The following is a 16041-nucleotide window of genomic DNA, read 5'->3' on the forward strand; positions in this document are numbered from 1 at the left end:
TTCCTGTGTTCTGTGCCAGATTGTCTAGTGTGTATTCCTAGCTATCCAGCGTTATTTATTATTCTTGTTCTGACCTGCCTTCTTGGACCCTGGATTCCCTTTTGCCTGCTCCCTATTGGATTAGTTTTCCCACTTTGACTGTCTGCCTGGTTTTGACCCCTGCTCGTCCATTAAACCTGAACTTTTGCTACTCCTAAACTGCTAAGAAAATTTCCTAGAATGCCTTGCGAATCACCTGCAGGATGGGAGACCCACAAATGTAGTATTTCTCCATTAATCAAATATATATAATTGTAATATATTAGTTATTGTTTTAATGTATTATGGTCCTTTTTTCACAACAACTTTAAGAAAATCGATATTGAATGATACTCCTGTATTTTCATATAATTACATGTCGCACCCCCTCTTTAAAGATATACGCCGCAATTGATTTAACCAGCATATAGCAGCGATTTTATTGAACTTAACTGCACCTCTAATAACAAAGCATCCTGACAGGGTTGCCTACAGACCACTGCTAGTAGCCTGAAGCTGTGTGCTTTAGATTTATACGTGAAATAGCTTTTCAATTTCCAGTGGATGAATGGCAAATGTCATTGATTCACCTGCATTAGCATAGATGTTATTAGTATATTATAGGTTTGTCACTTTAGTAACTTCAAGCAATAGCATTGGTTTATTTAAGATCTCAACAATGTTATTACAATGACATCCCCGGCAAAACTTTTTGTTGAGTCTGTTTACATCGACGACTACTGATGACGTGTCGGATTTTCGCTACGAGTACTGATGATGTAACGCCTTCTTGAAGTGCTGTCCCAATTCGTAGGGGAAGATTTCCACCACTAACCGTTGTAACTCCAATACAAGGGGTAAGATAGCCGTCAAAAAAAACAACGGGTAGGGGCAAGGAGAAGGGGTGAAATGGGATTGGGCCTTAAAGCTTTTGGCATTATGTTCCCCCCTAAATTGAATTGTAATCCAAATGAACTGCATCTCAAAGATTAACTACCTGCTTCCTTTTCTCCCATTAGAAATTCTGTTGCAATATTTTAAGAGATTTGATTGTATATTTAGGAATTTCTTTGGAATGGGAAGCGGCTAGGTATCATTATGGGGAAACTGCAGCAGTCAGTTATAAAAGGCGACTTAGGGCTTCCTAAACTTCTATTATCAAGCATTTAGCCTGAGACATGTGGCCCATTGGGCGCTGCCACCTGAGAGAGCACCACCATGGTACACTAAAGAGCAGTGCGCATCAGCTCCTCTCCTTTTATTACACTGCTTATCCACTAAATTATCTAAACTTGGGTGGACTCTAATTCGAATCCGTCTTCAGACTGTATGGAAAAAAAATGGATGGCTGATAGATAGTGATCCTTATATAAATAGCACCTTAAGTATTTGGCTGAATCCAAATTAATTAATAGATTTTTTAGAATTAATAAAAAAAATAAAAAAGATGTTATTTTGAAGGAATGGATGGAAAAGACTATCTTTACATTATATAAAACTCAGTTTTGGAGATATCTGCAATACAACATGTATACCAACCGACCTCCGGGTCGACTGTACAGTATCCAATTCAATTCTGCACTTACTTAGGTCAAGCCAGAATATAAAAGTTGGTCTCTTTTGGAAAACGAGTTTCTGTCAAAAATGAGTATACTTCCACAAATAAATTTCTTATTTTCTACGATCCCTCTCTCTCCCCCTTCTCATTTTCTTAAGGATCTCGATTCATTATGTAGGACATTTATTTGGAAAGGAAAACACCACAGGATCAACTTTTCTTCTCTTTTGCGTTGCAAAACTTTCTGAAGACTCCTTACCTAAACCTCTCCAATTAGAATTCAATATATGTGGACATGATAACCAATTCCTGTTTTCTGGCGAATCGAAAAATCCCTAACATTACAGATGCCAAATTTAGGTCGATTGTATGAAATCTGTAGAAGGACTTGGATTTTGTAGCACGTGTGATAACGCCAAAATCACGGCAAATTTGCATGTTTAATCCAAAATGACCGACTTCCTATTGGTTGTGGCAAAGAGTGGTAAGAGAATTTTTGTGTGCATGATACACCTGTGACCAATTTGATTTCTCTAGGAAAAAGTAAATTTCGATTCCAATAGAGTTTTTGTAGCTATAATAATCTCAACAAAAACCTTGGTGTTCGGGCCACAATAAAAACACAAATACCCAAAGTATCCTGTTTGATTCATTATAAGGCAAAATGTAAACGAGACAAGTATACTGTAGTCATTGAAAAATGTACTTAGTTCTGTGTATGGATTGTTTTCAATCCAAATAGAAATACTGTTTCTCCTATACCAACATGTCACATCAGGAAATGATTCATAAATAATAAGTGGACATTAAGGAAAAAAACAAAACACTGGCATGTTTAGGGGACTGATATCTTTTAGTGTCTGCAATCTGGGGAAGATCCCAAAAACAAAATGGATCTAGTGAATTTAAATGCGGTTTAACTGTTGGGCCTTGGCTGAGGTCTCTTCTAGTTAGTAACTAATTTCATATGGACCAACAGATTAGAAGGAGTAAATATAGCTTATGACACTATAAGGACTTGTGGGGAAAAATTGTTGGCTCTCTGTGATGTGCACGATAAAGGACTTCCGCATTAGTTTCACTTTTAAGATCTGGAGTTTACGTGTATTCTTGTATAGAGTCTATTGTATTTGCCAACATTTATACATATCCTTCAAAATAAATGTATTTTGGTCACCATCAAACATCCTTACACTAGTATAATGATAGTTTCAACATCCAGTGTGTCATACCTGTTCCTTCCAGAGTGATTAACTTGACAGGCTCCTCCTGCCTGGATCTGTTGGTACGTCTGACACAGACACACAGACACACAGGTTTTCTGACTGATAAACTATGCAAAAATAAAGGCAAACCAGAAAAAACTATTTCACCCTTAACTGACAGCAACAATAGGTAGATTTGACCATTCAACAGATAAAACAGCCCATGGACATCAGTACCATATGAGCTGGTATTCTCTGCCACAGGTTTAACAAGTAAAAGACACCAGACAAAGCCCATGGCCTGTGGAAATGTTGCCAGGTGATCTGCCTGCCTGCTAATGGAGGCCCCAAAATTCCCCGAAAATTAAGTATTTTAATTTACTTTCCTTCAATGCTGAACATTACAGCAGTATAATCAATTCAGATTATTTTTTTTATATGTTAATGGGTCAGATTGTACAATTGAAGACATTGGATGTCTTGCAAGAGTCTGTGATTGAAGCTTACCTGACAGTTTGTGACTGTCCCAGAGACAGACAACTGGGACGTGGTGGTTGTGGGGTGGCACAGCTAACTGAGAGAAGGGGCCTGCACCTGATTGGAGAGTCCTGAACAGAAACCTGAGAAAAAAAAACCAGAACCATTATGACACCTTGACTGCTAATGGGTAACTCAGAGACACTGTCTGTGTTCATGTTATTAATGTGAATTGCAGAGTGTCACACCTGTTTTCCTTTTCGCTAATTTTGTGGGCTTCGGTCCCCCAACAACTCCTTGCATAATTGAACCAACTTAAACTATTCAAACATCAAAACATTAAGCTGATATAGGTCATTCCTGCTACCATTTTTCTCCTTTCAACTCCTCGTTCTTTTAGAAATATTGAGAATTTTCTGCAAACTTTGGATTTTGTGTGATATCACATTCTTTAGATATTGGCCTCTACTTTTTACCATAATAGATTTTCAGCTTGATTCAGGAAAGCAATTCAGCAGCTCAGCTTTTTTAGCAGGAAATTAGTTTCTAGTTATTAAAAAAAATTACAATTTAATGACATTAATTTCTTTAATGAAAGTAAGATTACATAAAATTATGAAAATATCAGGAATTCTGCACTTTATTCTGAAACCAACTGCTACAAAATTATTACTGCAACTGCTTCAGGATTAGGGAGGACACACATTGGACTTAGTATCCTTGTACTGTGCTGGAGAGTCTTGCAGTACCCTATACCCCTGCTGGTGTGCGCTCAGTTTGCACTTTAACAATAAACACCAACACTACTGAAGTGTCCTTGGGCAAGATACTGAACCCCAAATTTCCCCTGATGGCTGTGCTGACAGCATGTGAGTGATGGGCCAGCTCGGTGCTGGGATATCCCCTTGACCCAGTGGAGATATTGGGACAGAGGAGGATGGGGAAGCCGTCATCTCTGATGGACAACAAATTCCACCCCCTGCAGGAAACCAACACAGCACTGAGCAGCTCCTTCAGCGACAGACTGATCCACCCAAAGTGTCTGAAGAAGCAGTATCGCAGGTCGTTCCTGCCTGCAGCAGTAAGACTATATAAAGAGCACTGCTCCCTTTAGACTAAGCGCACCAATTCTGGACTGCACTTCCGACTTTTTCCACTGTGCATAGGGCTGGGCGATAAAACCATATCGATAATTATCACGATATAATTTTTCCTAGATAGAAATTTAAGACATGTCGATATAATGCCGATAAAACTCACCCCATCCATATGGCCCCATATCTATATGGCTCGAAGGCCGGAAGTTCCCAACCCCCGATATACACTGTGGCGACCCGCCATATTCTACTTTTTACCACCATAATTTCATACTAAACCCAAATATTTTTTAAACTCCTCATGACATACATACATACATACATACATACATGACAAATCAGCTTAAACGATTTCAGAGTATCCTGACCTGTGCAGTGGGAGTTTTACCATCTCCTGTCAGGGTGCAGGTGTCCATCTGTTCTTCCATTTCTCTCTCCTTCTCAGCTGTCCTCAGAGCAAACTCCAGCTCAGCCATCAGCTGTTCGTCACCAGAGAAAAACTCTGTCACCTCATTACGGTAGTCCTGCATAGTCACCTGATGAGAAAACAGCATCATTAAATACATAGAGTAGTGTCACACATAGTGTCTTTACCTCCAAGTCATCTATAACTCTTTTTTTGACTCCACTCTCAACCTGATCACTTGCTGAAAAAGCAGGGATAGGGCCTATTACCACACAAGTAGAGTTACAGTCAAATCCTGCAGAAGTAAATTTAGATTTAAGGCTGTAGAAGTTCAGTGTGTGTTAAACTTGCCTAGTCTGTTTTCAGCTAAAAGCCATTACAGAGCCAGAACCCAAGATGCAATGAACTGGGACTTGCAAATCATTCAACATGCCTATCTTTCTCACACCAAAACCACCATTTGGGGCAATAAATTAAACAGGAGATGTGTTCCCCTTCCAAACAAACTACTTTGAACAAAACAAGAGGTATACAGTTTGGCTAACGCTGAGGAGAAGTTGAATGGACCTGGTCACATGAAATCAACAAGCAATGACACCTAAAACCCAGGCTAAACTCAATAAAACAGTTTTTTCCATCTAACCTCTCAACGGTGACTAAATATTATGGAACATTCCAATTAGGACTTTCTTAAATGACTCCTAATTTCTGTTTAATCAATATCTGTGAAACTACATCTCATTTTGTAATTTTTCAACAATTGTTAACCCTCAACTTCTACTATGTGCCCAATGTGAGGCAGAAGGGTTGAGATCAGAGTTTTAACATCTACTCTCCTGTAGTGTCTCCAGTGAGGGAGTATTTTACTGGAGACGAGAGCCCTTACAGGTGATAAGGGATGAAACAGCTACCGGTTTCACAGTTAACCATGGGGAAATTCACAATGGTTAGTGCTACCATGTGAAATTTAAAATGTAATTAAAACTGATGATTGCCACCAAAGATCATGGTAAAACAGTCCTGCATCAACCAAACAGGCACGCTTTTTCTCACAACACACAACAAATGCTGCGCCTCCATCTTGGAGAATTGCTGACTTTGTCTGATGCTGGACAGTCAACCAAATCATCATGATAAAGTGTTCTCACTTGGATTTTTATAGCAGTGTCACCTGGCACCACCCATCGCCTGAATGTTCTGGACATATTCCTGTTGGTGTGAAAGCGTCTGACCCAGGTTAACTCCTGCTGCACTTTTCATATGTAAAAAGCCAATGTCCGGAAAATGTCAGGACACTTTCCAGAGTTCATGTCTAAAAATGGTAAATGGTTTTGTATTTATATAGCGCTTTTCTAGTCTTGATGACCACTCAAAGCTCTTTACAGTACAGTTTTACATTCACCCATTCATACAGTGCATCTATTAGCAGCACTTTGTTGTTCTATGAATATAGCTCTAACCTGTGGCAATCAAGTGAATCCGGCCTCTGAATAACTCACTGTTGTACAGTGAACTGCACAGATGCTTATAGCACTGCAGAAAAGACTGTAGGCATCAGACTATCGTTATAAGAGACAATGTTTGGAAATGCAAACTAAACTTACTGAGGCAAGTCTGTACTATACTGCATAGCAGAGTAACCCCATCGTATTTATACATTGCAGAAGAAAATAAATAATTTTAGGGTAGTGAGAAATCTCTCATCCTGTTAAATACTGTCTGAAACTACATTTGTGTTACATCCAGATTGATGTTGGAAACTGCACCCCTGTTTTCATGTACCTGTGTGAATAACAATGCCTCTTTCTCCCTTCTTGATAATGAACTCATAACCAACAGTGTTCCTTACCCTGGAACCCCCATCCCAGCCTTCTGCCTTTAAAGTTATGTGAATTACAATGTCTGTACCCTTTGATTACAGCTACAATTTGCACACAAGCTGATCATCCCCTTCTCCCACGGTATAACTGTCCCCCTGCCCTTCACTCTGGGTCAGTCAGCTGTCTCAGATCTGTTCTATATAGCAGGCTCATCATATTCTGGAAAACCAATTTAAGACAAGAAACTTTGAGATTGGACCCGGGGTGATATTTCTTCAACAACCCAAAAACAGCAACAGCTACAGCCTCAAAATGCACAGAAGACGTAATATACAAAAGTAAGAATAAAATTGATTCTCGTATGTCAACAAAAACTTGATTCAAATGTCTACACGGAGAACAGGCATACATCCTCCACATGTCAATGGTGTGGTCTCACCTGCAAGTAGGTCATGAGGTCTCTGAGGGCAGGAGAGCGTTTCTGCTCCAGGAGAATCTTAAGGCTAATGATGAGAGGAACTGTGTTCTCTATGAAGGCCTTCTTCTGTACCTGTGGATCAAAGTTCAAAAGCTGAAATGAGCTCACCTTAAAGCTGGGGACTATTTCATAATGGTATTTAACAGTTGGGGCTTTCTCACAGGAAACCTGTGACCAAATACTGATTCCACCCACCTGAATGTTGGGTTGTAACTTGTAAGAGTAATGTGAGCACAGAATACATTTTTTTTATACAAAATTATAACTAAGATAAGCTTAATTTTTGTAACAAAACGTACAATATATTTTTGGATCAACTACTCCTTTAAACTCTCTAGTGTGATGTCCGTGGCAGATCAGATGCAAGTTGAAGGCATGTCTATGCGTTTAACAGATTACTATGGAGGAGGAGGAACTACACCCTCCACCAAAATGCTACAAATCAAATGTGAAACTTTTCAAGAGAGACAGGCATTTTGAAAATACATATACATAAGTCTTTGTTAATCGTGAACAACCTTGGAAATGCAATAGATGCCACGTGTAACAGAGAACTAGTTAATTAGTTTTAAGTGAGAATCCAAGGACAAATCAGGATCAAAGATGACTCCCAAATTCCTGACTGTTTCATTGGAAGCAAGGTCAATGTCATCTAGTGTAGCTATATCATTGGATAATGCATTCCTAAGGTGTTTAAGGCCAAGTATTAGAACCTCTGTTTTATCTGAGTTTAATTTGAGAAAATAGTGGGTCATCCTGGTTTTTATGTTCTTGAATCGTGCTTGAAGTTTAGTTAATTGATTACACTGTTCGGGTTTTATTGATGGGTATAATCGGGTATCATCCGCATAGCAGTGGAAATTTACAGAGTGTGTCCTTATGTTTCCTAGAGGAAGCATATAGAAAGAAGCACTCTGTTTCATGTTTGTCCAGCAAAAGCAATGTATTTTTGCCAGTTTGTGTGGAATTTTTTGTGAATTGTTAAAAAAGCATCTTTGTGCAATAAAAATGTTAATTAAACTGATTAAGTCTGGTAAAAAGCATGAACCCGTATTTGTACGCATCTTATTATCCGGACCCCAGAAGGAGAGGAGGGTTGCTTTCTGGACCTCTTGCAATTTTAGTTGAAGACCCTGCCCTACAGTATCTGGATCCACAAACAATCAATGCAAATGAGGGCGAAAACCCAGCATCGGTTTGCTAGGAAAATTCCCTCAGAACCCCCAAAATACTTTCCAAAGCTGCTTTCAGACATGTGTGAATGCAATTTTCCAAACGACAGCCTCTGGACTTTCTGCGGACCAGGGTTCTTGCACCATTTTTAAAGTAAAAATGTATGCTTTTTATGACCTTTCTAAGACCTGAATAAATGGAATTTGATAGAGAAGAGAATTTATATAAACCTATTAATAATATCAATAAGATATCAGAATAATAATATTGAGTCAGTAATTGTTGGACCTATTTACTGTTTTCTTCCGTGTTTGATAGTTAAACATTTGTTTATTGAGTATTTTGTTTAAATTAACTAGTTAGATTACGCCTTTAGAATGATAATAAAAACAAAAGTCATATTGTTTTGGATATATAATCACGATCAGCCAGCACGATACAGAATCTGCAATACAGGATCCACCATTACGATCACAATATCTGATACGCGACACGCGACACACACACACACACACACACACACACACACACACACACACACACACACACACACACACACACACACACACACACACACACACACACACACACACACACACACACACACACACACACACACACACACACACACACACACACACACACACACACGGAAGGGAACCTTCCTTTATGACAAAGCTTATAGTTAGAGCTGGTCCAGGCTTGTCTTAGACCTGCTCTTAGTTATGCTGCTATAGGTCTAGAATGTCGGGGGACACATGACAAACAGAGCTTCTCTTCCGAGCTTCTCCTTCCTTATTACATCAAAGAAATTAATATCTCATCAATACATGTTACTGACTTGACTTCTTCCCCGGAGTCCCTTTGCTTTATCGTCCGCAGATCCAGGGCCGTGGCTGCGGCCGCATCGTGGATTACGATGGTGGATCGCGTATCAGATATTGTGATCGTAATGGTGGATCCTGTATTGCAGATTCTGTATCGTGCTGGCTGATCGTGATTATAATGGCAGATCCTGTATCTAGCTGGCTGATGGTGATAATAATGGCGGATCCTGTATCGTGCTGGCATCTGATAGTGGTGGTGGACCACGATTGGGGTGGCAGCTGATGGTGGATCCTGCAGTGTACAATGACTGTGGACTATGGTGTCATCCGATCGTGATGGTGGATCATGACCGTGGTGGCTGCTGACCATAGACTATGATTACAACAAGACTGCCTGATATACAATATGTCTAATCAGATACTCTACCATTACAATTCATTGACCTTCCATAATGATACAAAGTGCTTATTCTAATCAATGCAGAAAATACCCTTATCTTTCTGATGTTCTCCTTTACATGTGGAATCTATTGCACTTCTGTCCGTCCTGGGAGAGGGATCCCTCACATGTGGCTCTCTCTGAGGTTTCGATGTTCTTTTTACCCTGTTAAAGGTGGTTTTTTTGTAGTTTTTTCTTAACTCTTGTTGAGGGTTAAGGGCAGAGGAAATCACAGCTTGTTAAAGCCCTATGAGACAAATTGTGATTTGTGAATATGGGCTATACAAATAAAATGTGATTGATTGATTGATTTTTTAATAAAATATTTTTTAACTCAACTGTCTTATTTGGCCCTGTACAGATCAAATTGGACTGAATTAAAATAAAACCGTACAAACCATCCGACATTAAATTGCCAAGCATCATATATTTTTTTTTATCACATGGAATCATGTTAAATTTCCTAGTGGTGATTTTGTGTTTTATCACACTGCATCGCAGTAGGGGTGGATTATTTCAAATTACCTTAGTGGTGGCCTCATATGTATATTCTTATGCATCAAGATATGTATTACATAGTCCGCAATGATAGAGATCCACATCCCTAGTGTGTAGTCACCAGGGCTAAGCAAACTGCTGGATAGTCTGTGAATTTTAAATGTTGGCTGTCTGCATTTTAAAATTAAATGTGTTATCTGTATAAACACAGAAAAGATGTGTATAATTTTCATTTAAAAAAATCTTACAGAGACTGATGAAGTTGATCAGAAAATAAAAGGTAAACTACCAAGTTATGCAACATATTACTTTTGCTGCTGACTAGGGGAATGCAATCATTTTAATTGAGATCCGTTTTCAGGTCACTTTGCCAGAATTACTTGCCTGGGACACCACCTTCTTCTGAGCGGCCTGTACAACTGCCTTAGCCATTGTGGCCATGTTCTCTTCCTCTGTTTCCTCCCCTGCCATGACACCTGCTGGAGCAGATATGGCCTGCAGCTTCATCTCCTTCAGGCTCAAAATGTTGAATGTCTCGGATAACATTTCAGCACCATCTGCATCCAGAGGTAGCTCTTTGTCCACAAAGCATGCTGGACAAGAAAGGGTAAAGGAAATTCACAAGAAGAACCAGAGTCAATTTTGTTATACACAACAGCAGAAACTATTTTGACCTAACAATTCTGTGATCTTATGTACAAATAGTTTGAGGCTTAGGTTGATATTCCAAATCCAAACCAATGCTCACCTAAGACAGTCTGGCTGATCTTGTTGGTGATGTGAAAGCGCTGGGCGTCTGTGAAGTGCTCCAACAGGAAGCGGTAGATCTGAAAACGCTTCTCACGGTACTGAACCCCTTTCAAGGAGAACTTGAGCTTTTCACTGCATAGACATAAGGCGATGAATGAACAAAACAAACTGAATTCCTTTTTCAAACCCTTGCATGAATCGTAACACAATACATACATTTTTCTTAATTGTACAATCTTTTTAAAATATCACAGAAATAAAGACAAACATGAACATGAACTTCCTACAGCTTGTTACCTCTCACTTTGAGGGAACTTGTTGTAAGACTTGTGTTTGGTGTAGGAGTTGAAGAAGAAAATACACTCAATGAAGTGCTGGCTGAACATTTCTGGGTTCTTCTTCAACAGCAGGTGGAGCAGGCAGTATTCACAGAGACTGTGACAGGAAACAGCAGGCACTTCAGTTTGATATTCTTGTGGAATTTCTTTATTTGATACAAGCTCTATGAGTCTGTTTATTTGTTCACATGCAATGTGCAGTGACCAGGGCATTCACTCATAACATTTAATAACAGATTTGCAGCACAGTGTAAGATCTTCTTCTGGTACATTTAGATATATAATGTCCCTTTGCACTTGGGAATATTACCTACATCCAAAATAAATACTGATATGATTTTGCCATTATGTAATAGATACTCCAATTTAAATAAGTGCCATTGTCATGTAGTATTACAGCTTTTTTGTTGGGTTCTTTAAAGTATACAATACATCACGCAAGCATGGCTGCATTGAATGCTGAAGCTCAACAGCACCTTACTTTTAACTTTTCATCACAGCTGGGTATCTTGTGCTCAACATAGTTTTATCTGATGTTTATAGATTGTAAAATTATGTACTCAGTGATCTTTCGGGCAGTACAGGGTGTGATTTACCTGGAAATGACAGGGACTGGGTCGACCAGCACCACCATGAAACGAAAGAAGAGGGAGCCCTTCCATTTCACAAAGTCCTCCTAGAAAAAGAACACAGAGGGTTACAAATAGGGCTGCTTGACTATGGCAAAAATCAAAATTATTTAACACAATTATTCATTGACTTTGGAAACATCACACATTTATTAACCTTTAAGGAAGAAAAAAAAAAAAAAAAAACTATTTCGGTGCCCATGATAACAGATTAGAGGCTAAACTGCCAGGGTTAGCAGGGATTGACTTCTCTCCTGTCTGCAGGATTGTTTGTATCTGTGTCGCTCTTGACACAAACTGACGATCAAATTTTATATTAATTGATGTCGGATCATGAATCCTGATGGCTTCAGTTACTTTAATCCTGATCTCCTGGCCATGCATGCCACGTTATGTCTCTTGTGTGCGACAGGTGAACTGCATGTGCCCAAAATGTTTGACTTTTTTTCAATGTGTTTAAGTACGCATCTCATAAACTGTAGAGTGAATCAAACAAACAAAAAGTAAACTTCGAGTACTGTACGTGTCCTATTTGTAAGGGAAACTTTTAGATCTAACTGTTTGACCTGAATATGCTCAGTGAGTTCAGTTAAAATAGCCTGTATCAGCATTATGCTCTACGCAGTGGCTGTACACTTAGGAAAGAGAGGTCACTCAACCCTTTTCACCGTCTGGCAGGGCGTGGGATGCGTTCAAGGATCGGTAGTGATGGGACTGAGGACAGCTGGGTGCTCTCGACTTGTGCATAAGAGCCATTTGTCAGATTCTTGACCCTGCCGTGGCTTTAAGAACTCTGTCCCTATTTGGCAAAATAGTAACACTGTAACTTTGATATGTAGTTTCCCTTGAAACTCGGTTGAATGTTGATTTAATCATTCAGTGTACTAATTCAATTCCTCACCAGGGGATTAAATTAAAATTCCCACCACAAATTTGGCAACGAGGATGGGATTAGACGCGTGATCTGGACTCCGTCGGACGGACATACAATAGGGAAATTCCTCCCACGGGTGGGAAGCTGTCGTCCAGCGGAGCCCGGATTGCCGATCCAATCCAGATGGACTGCATTGCGAAAGCACACGGTTAGGAAACTTAAGAGAATTTGAACACAAACAAAGTCAGAGAAAAGATTAATGGTACAGGAAAATACCTCCCAACCGGGATTTTTGTTGTGTTATCCATTACTGTTGTATGCAGCACTATCGGGTGTAGTGTCGCACAAGGAAAGAAAACACAGTAGGACATAACTGGGTTGTTGACAGACGTGTCATAGTAGTCTTTGTCGTGATGTCTAGTACTGTTGTATGCAACATTATCGGGTGTAGTGTCACGAGGGAAAGCAACACGGTAGGACAGAGAGCTAAAGATGAGTAAAGGCCTGGAAAGACGAGTGCTGATGGCGTGACCCCAATTCTGCCACATTTATTCCCAGAAAAAGAAAGTTGAACTAAAAGACAACTTGAACAGTTAAAGGAGAAATTGGAAGAGAGGGAGACAAAAGAACAACAGCGGATTTCAACTCTGTCCAACTTAAAAGCCCAATATTTTACACCTTTCTGGGATGTAATTTGAGGTATTGGTCCCCCTAAAATGATATATCAGTGGTTTAAAGTCAAAAACAACTGCTGCAATGTGTATTTCCATGTCCTCTCTTCTGCCTCTCTCTGGAGCTGCAAACAGAACAGGCTATTTTAGCCTGCCTCTTGACCCCCATCCTCTGATTGGCTGACTGCACTTTGAGTGACACTCGACAAGGCCCATCACCGGTCTCATTCTTGCGCATTTGACGATCTCTGGCTGTAAACAAAGCTGAAAGTCACATTATGTTTGGATACCGCTATAGAAGACCAGCCACATATTCACAGTCGGTTACAACAGGATGTTTCTGAACGGTAAGTTACACCAACCTCATGTTTGTTCAAGTTTTAGCAAGACAGTCGGCCAATGTAGGATTAATGTCCAGAGTTACAGTACGGAGTTTCACAATGGAGTTTCAATACGGAGTAACGAGTAACGTAGACTTTACGCCGTACTGAGCACAGAGACACGTCAGAAGACATAAAGCGTAACCGCTGTTCTGAACAGTAACATTCTTAGGAGGAAAGTGCACGGACACATTCTCTTCCTTGCATCCCTCCATGCTGCAGTGTTTCTTCAGTGTTGTTTGTTGTGGTTAGCCTTTGGTAGCTAACAAGCTGCTAGCTCAGCAACAAGTCTGCTTAGTGTGGAGGGGTGGTGGTGTAGGAGTTGGCCGAGAGCGGGGGTGTAGGGTTCGGGCGCTGGACTGGTACCGGCTGAGAGACGAGTCCGAACCCATATGACTCATACGGGGGAGGAAGTACGAAACGTGACGTTTCAATAACATATTTCTTAGAATGGACTGAGTAAAAAAGTCTGTGGAGTGACTGTTTTCATACTTTGAGGGTCCCTACTGACCCCCTCAAGTAATTACGGATAGTAAAAGCCCAGAAAATGTATTTTCCTGCAGCTGTAACCTCCATGCCCATTGTGGAAGTGGCGGGAGCAGAAGACCAAATAGTGGTGTTCAGACCCTGGTCAGATGCTGGCATGGCAGAGGCGATGAATTACATCTGCAACCCCAAGGACAATCTCACTAAATGGAAAGCTGATCTGTTACAGTTCCTGTGCCTGATAAACAAGCCCCTCACAAATGACTATCAGAGGATTCAGAGCGTGTTTACCCCTGCAAGAATGACCGCTCAACTGGAAAACCCAGACTTTAAACCCAGAGATAACGCTGACTTGCTGTGACATAGTGGGGGACGAATTCCCTCTGAGACTGAACTTGTCAACTATCACCAGCATGACACAGAAGCCACAGGAGTCATGCAGTTCGTTTCTGGAACGCCTGACGACAGCTTTCGACACAGTGGCCTCGTCAGACCTGACCCAATGGGCAGACAGCTTTATGAACAGGCAGTAAGATGCAGATAAGAAGCATGATGACTGGTAAACAAGTGAATGAGACTGTCAGTGCATTCTTGCAGATATTTCAGCTTCCTTTGACCTGCACATTGGACTCACACATCCAGCTAATATGGGAGCATCCCATTGTCTCCCTATTAAGTCCACTTAAAAGAACACTTCTTAAGCAGGTTAAGACCCGAACTCTCCAGTGCCGTCAAAATCAACTCTGTGACTTGGAAGACCTGCTCACTGGCTGACATCCTGCACCATGCAGAACACGCTGAAGACACCATACAGCGAAAGAATGAGCAGCAGGAGTAACGTTGCTAGGACAAGATTGATAACGCCCTGCTGACGATGTTATCAGCTTTCACAGGTCCAAGCCAGAGGGGAGGCAGATGGATGGAGGAGAGAGGGTGGACCCCAGAAATAGACCACCACACACACCGGATAAACAAGTAACACAAACATAGCTCAACACACATGTTGATAAACAAGAAGTCTTTGTTTTCACAATGTACACTTATATTGAAGGATATAGAAAGTTTCATCAGTTAACTTTGTTTATCTCAGGACAACCTCTAGTATCTCTCAGTGGATGTCTGCACACCACCTGAAAATCAACCTTGACAAGACCGCACTACTTTTCCTTCCAGGGAAAGGCTTTCCCACCCGTGACCTGACTATTACCTTTGACTACTCCGTGGTAGCCCCCACCCAGACTGCTAGGAACCTGGGTGTGACACACGACAGTCAACTCTCCCTTACTGCAACAGCCTGTTCCTGTAGATACATGCTGCACAACATCAAGGGAATACGTCCCCTTCTCACTCAGAAGGCGGAGAAGGTTCTGGTCCAGGCTCTGGTCATCTGACACCTAGACTATTGCAATTCCCTCCTGGCTGGTCTACCTGCTAGTGCCATCCGACCTCTGCAGCTCATCCAGAATGCAGCAGCTCGACTGCTCTTTAACCTACCTAAATTCATTCAAACTACTCCGCTCCCTTCACTGGTTACCAGTGGCTGCCTGCATCCCTTTCAGAACACTAGTACTTGCGTACCGTGCTGCAAACGAAAAAAGGTATTCTGTCATGACTAGACCCACAGAGCATTTCTGAATGGGCAGAGGTCCAATCAGAATTGTGGGCTTAACACAATTTTGAGGTTGTATTGATGAAAAACAAAAACCACTGTTGGTATCAAACTGTTTTTTGAGTCATTACTGCAAGCGGGTGTAATCCCTCCATGTGATGACTCACCAGTGTGCACCCTAATATTTCCTTTAAAGAAAATCAGAGATGTAGGTTAACCTCCCGAGTGTTGATTTGTCCTAGATTTGCAAGCAGTAAATACTGCAGTACATGCCCGTGCACCAGAAGTTGCAAATCCACACTATTTTA

General features: G+C 40.7%; 1 protein-coding gene across 2 annotated transcripts in view; it reads right to left on the bottom strand.

The window, feature by feature from the left end:
• ncapd3 (non-SMC condensin II complex, subunit D3) overlaps window positions 1-16041 on the bottom strand; it is a 61327-nt gene that overhangs the window by 10951 nt on the left and 34335 nt on the right. For both annotated transcript variants that reach the window (XM_034602717.1, XM_034602716.1), the window contains exons 24-31: window positions 11681-11760; window positions 11044-11181; window positions 10745-10878; window positions 10381-10589; window positions 7021-7131; window positions 4724-4891; window positions 3289-3401; window positions 2809-2867 (exon numbers count right to left, since the gene is read on the bottom strand). In XM_034602717.1, the coding sequence (XP_034458608.1) occupies window positions 2809-2867; window positions 3289-3401; window positions 4724-4891; window positions 7021-7131; window positions 10381-10589; window positions 10745-10878; window positions 11044-11181; window positions 11681-11760 (1012 nt within the window). The remainder of the gene's footprint in view (window positions 1-2808; window positions 2868-3288; window positions 3402-4723; window positions 4892-7020; window positions 7132-10380; window positions 10590-10744; window positions 10879-11043; window positions 11182-11680; window positions 11761-16041) is intronic.

Source organism: Hippoglossus hippoglossus, chromosome 12, assembly GCF_009819705.1.
Source record: "Hippoglossus hippoglossus isolate fHipHip1 chromosome 12, fHipHip1.pri, whole genome shotgun sequence".
Taxonomy (NCBI): Eukaryota; Metazoa; Chordata; class Actinopteri; order Pleuronectiformes; family Pleuronectidae; genus Hippoglossus; species Hippoglossus hippoglossus.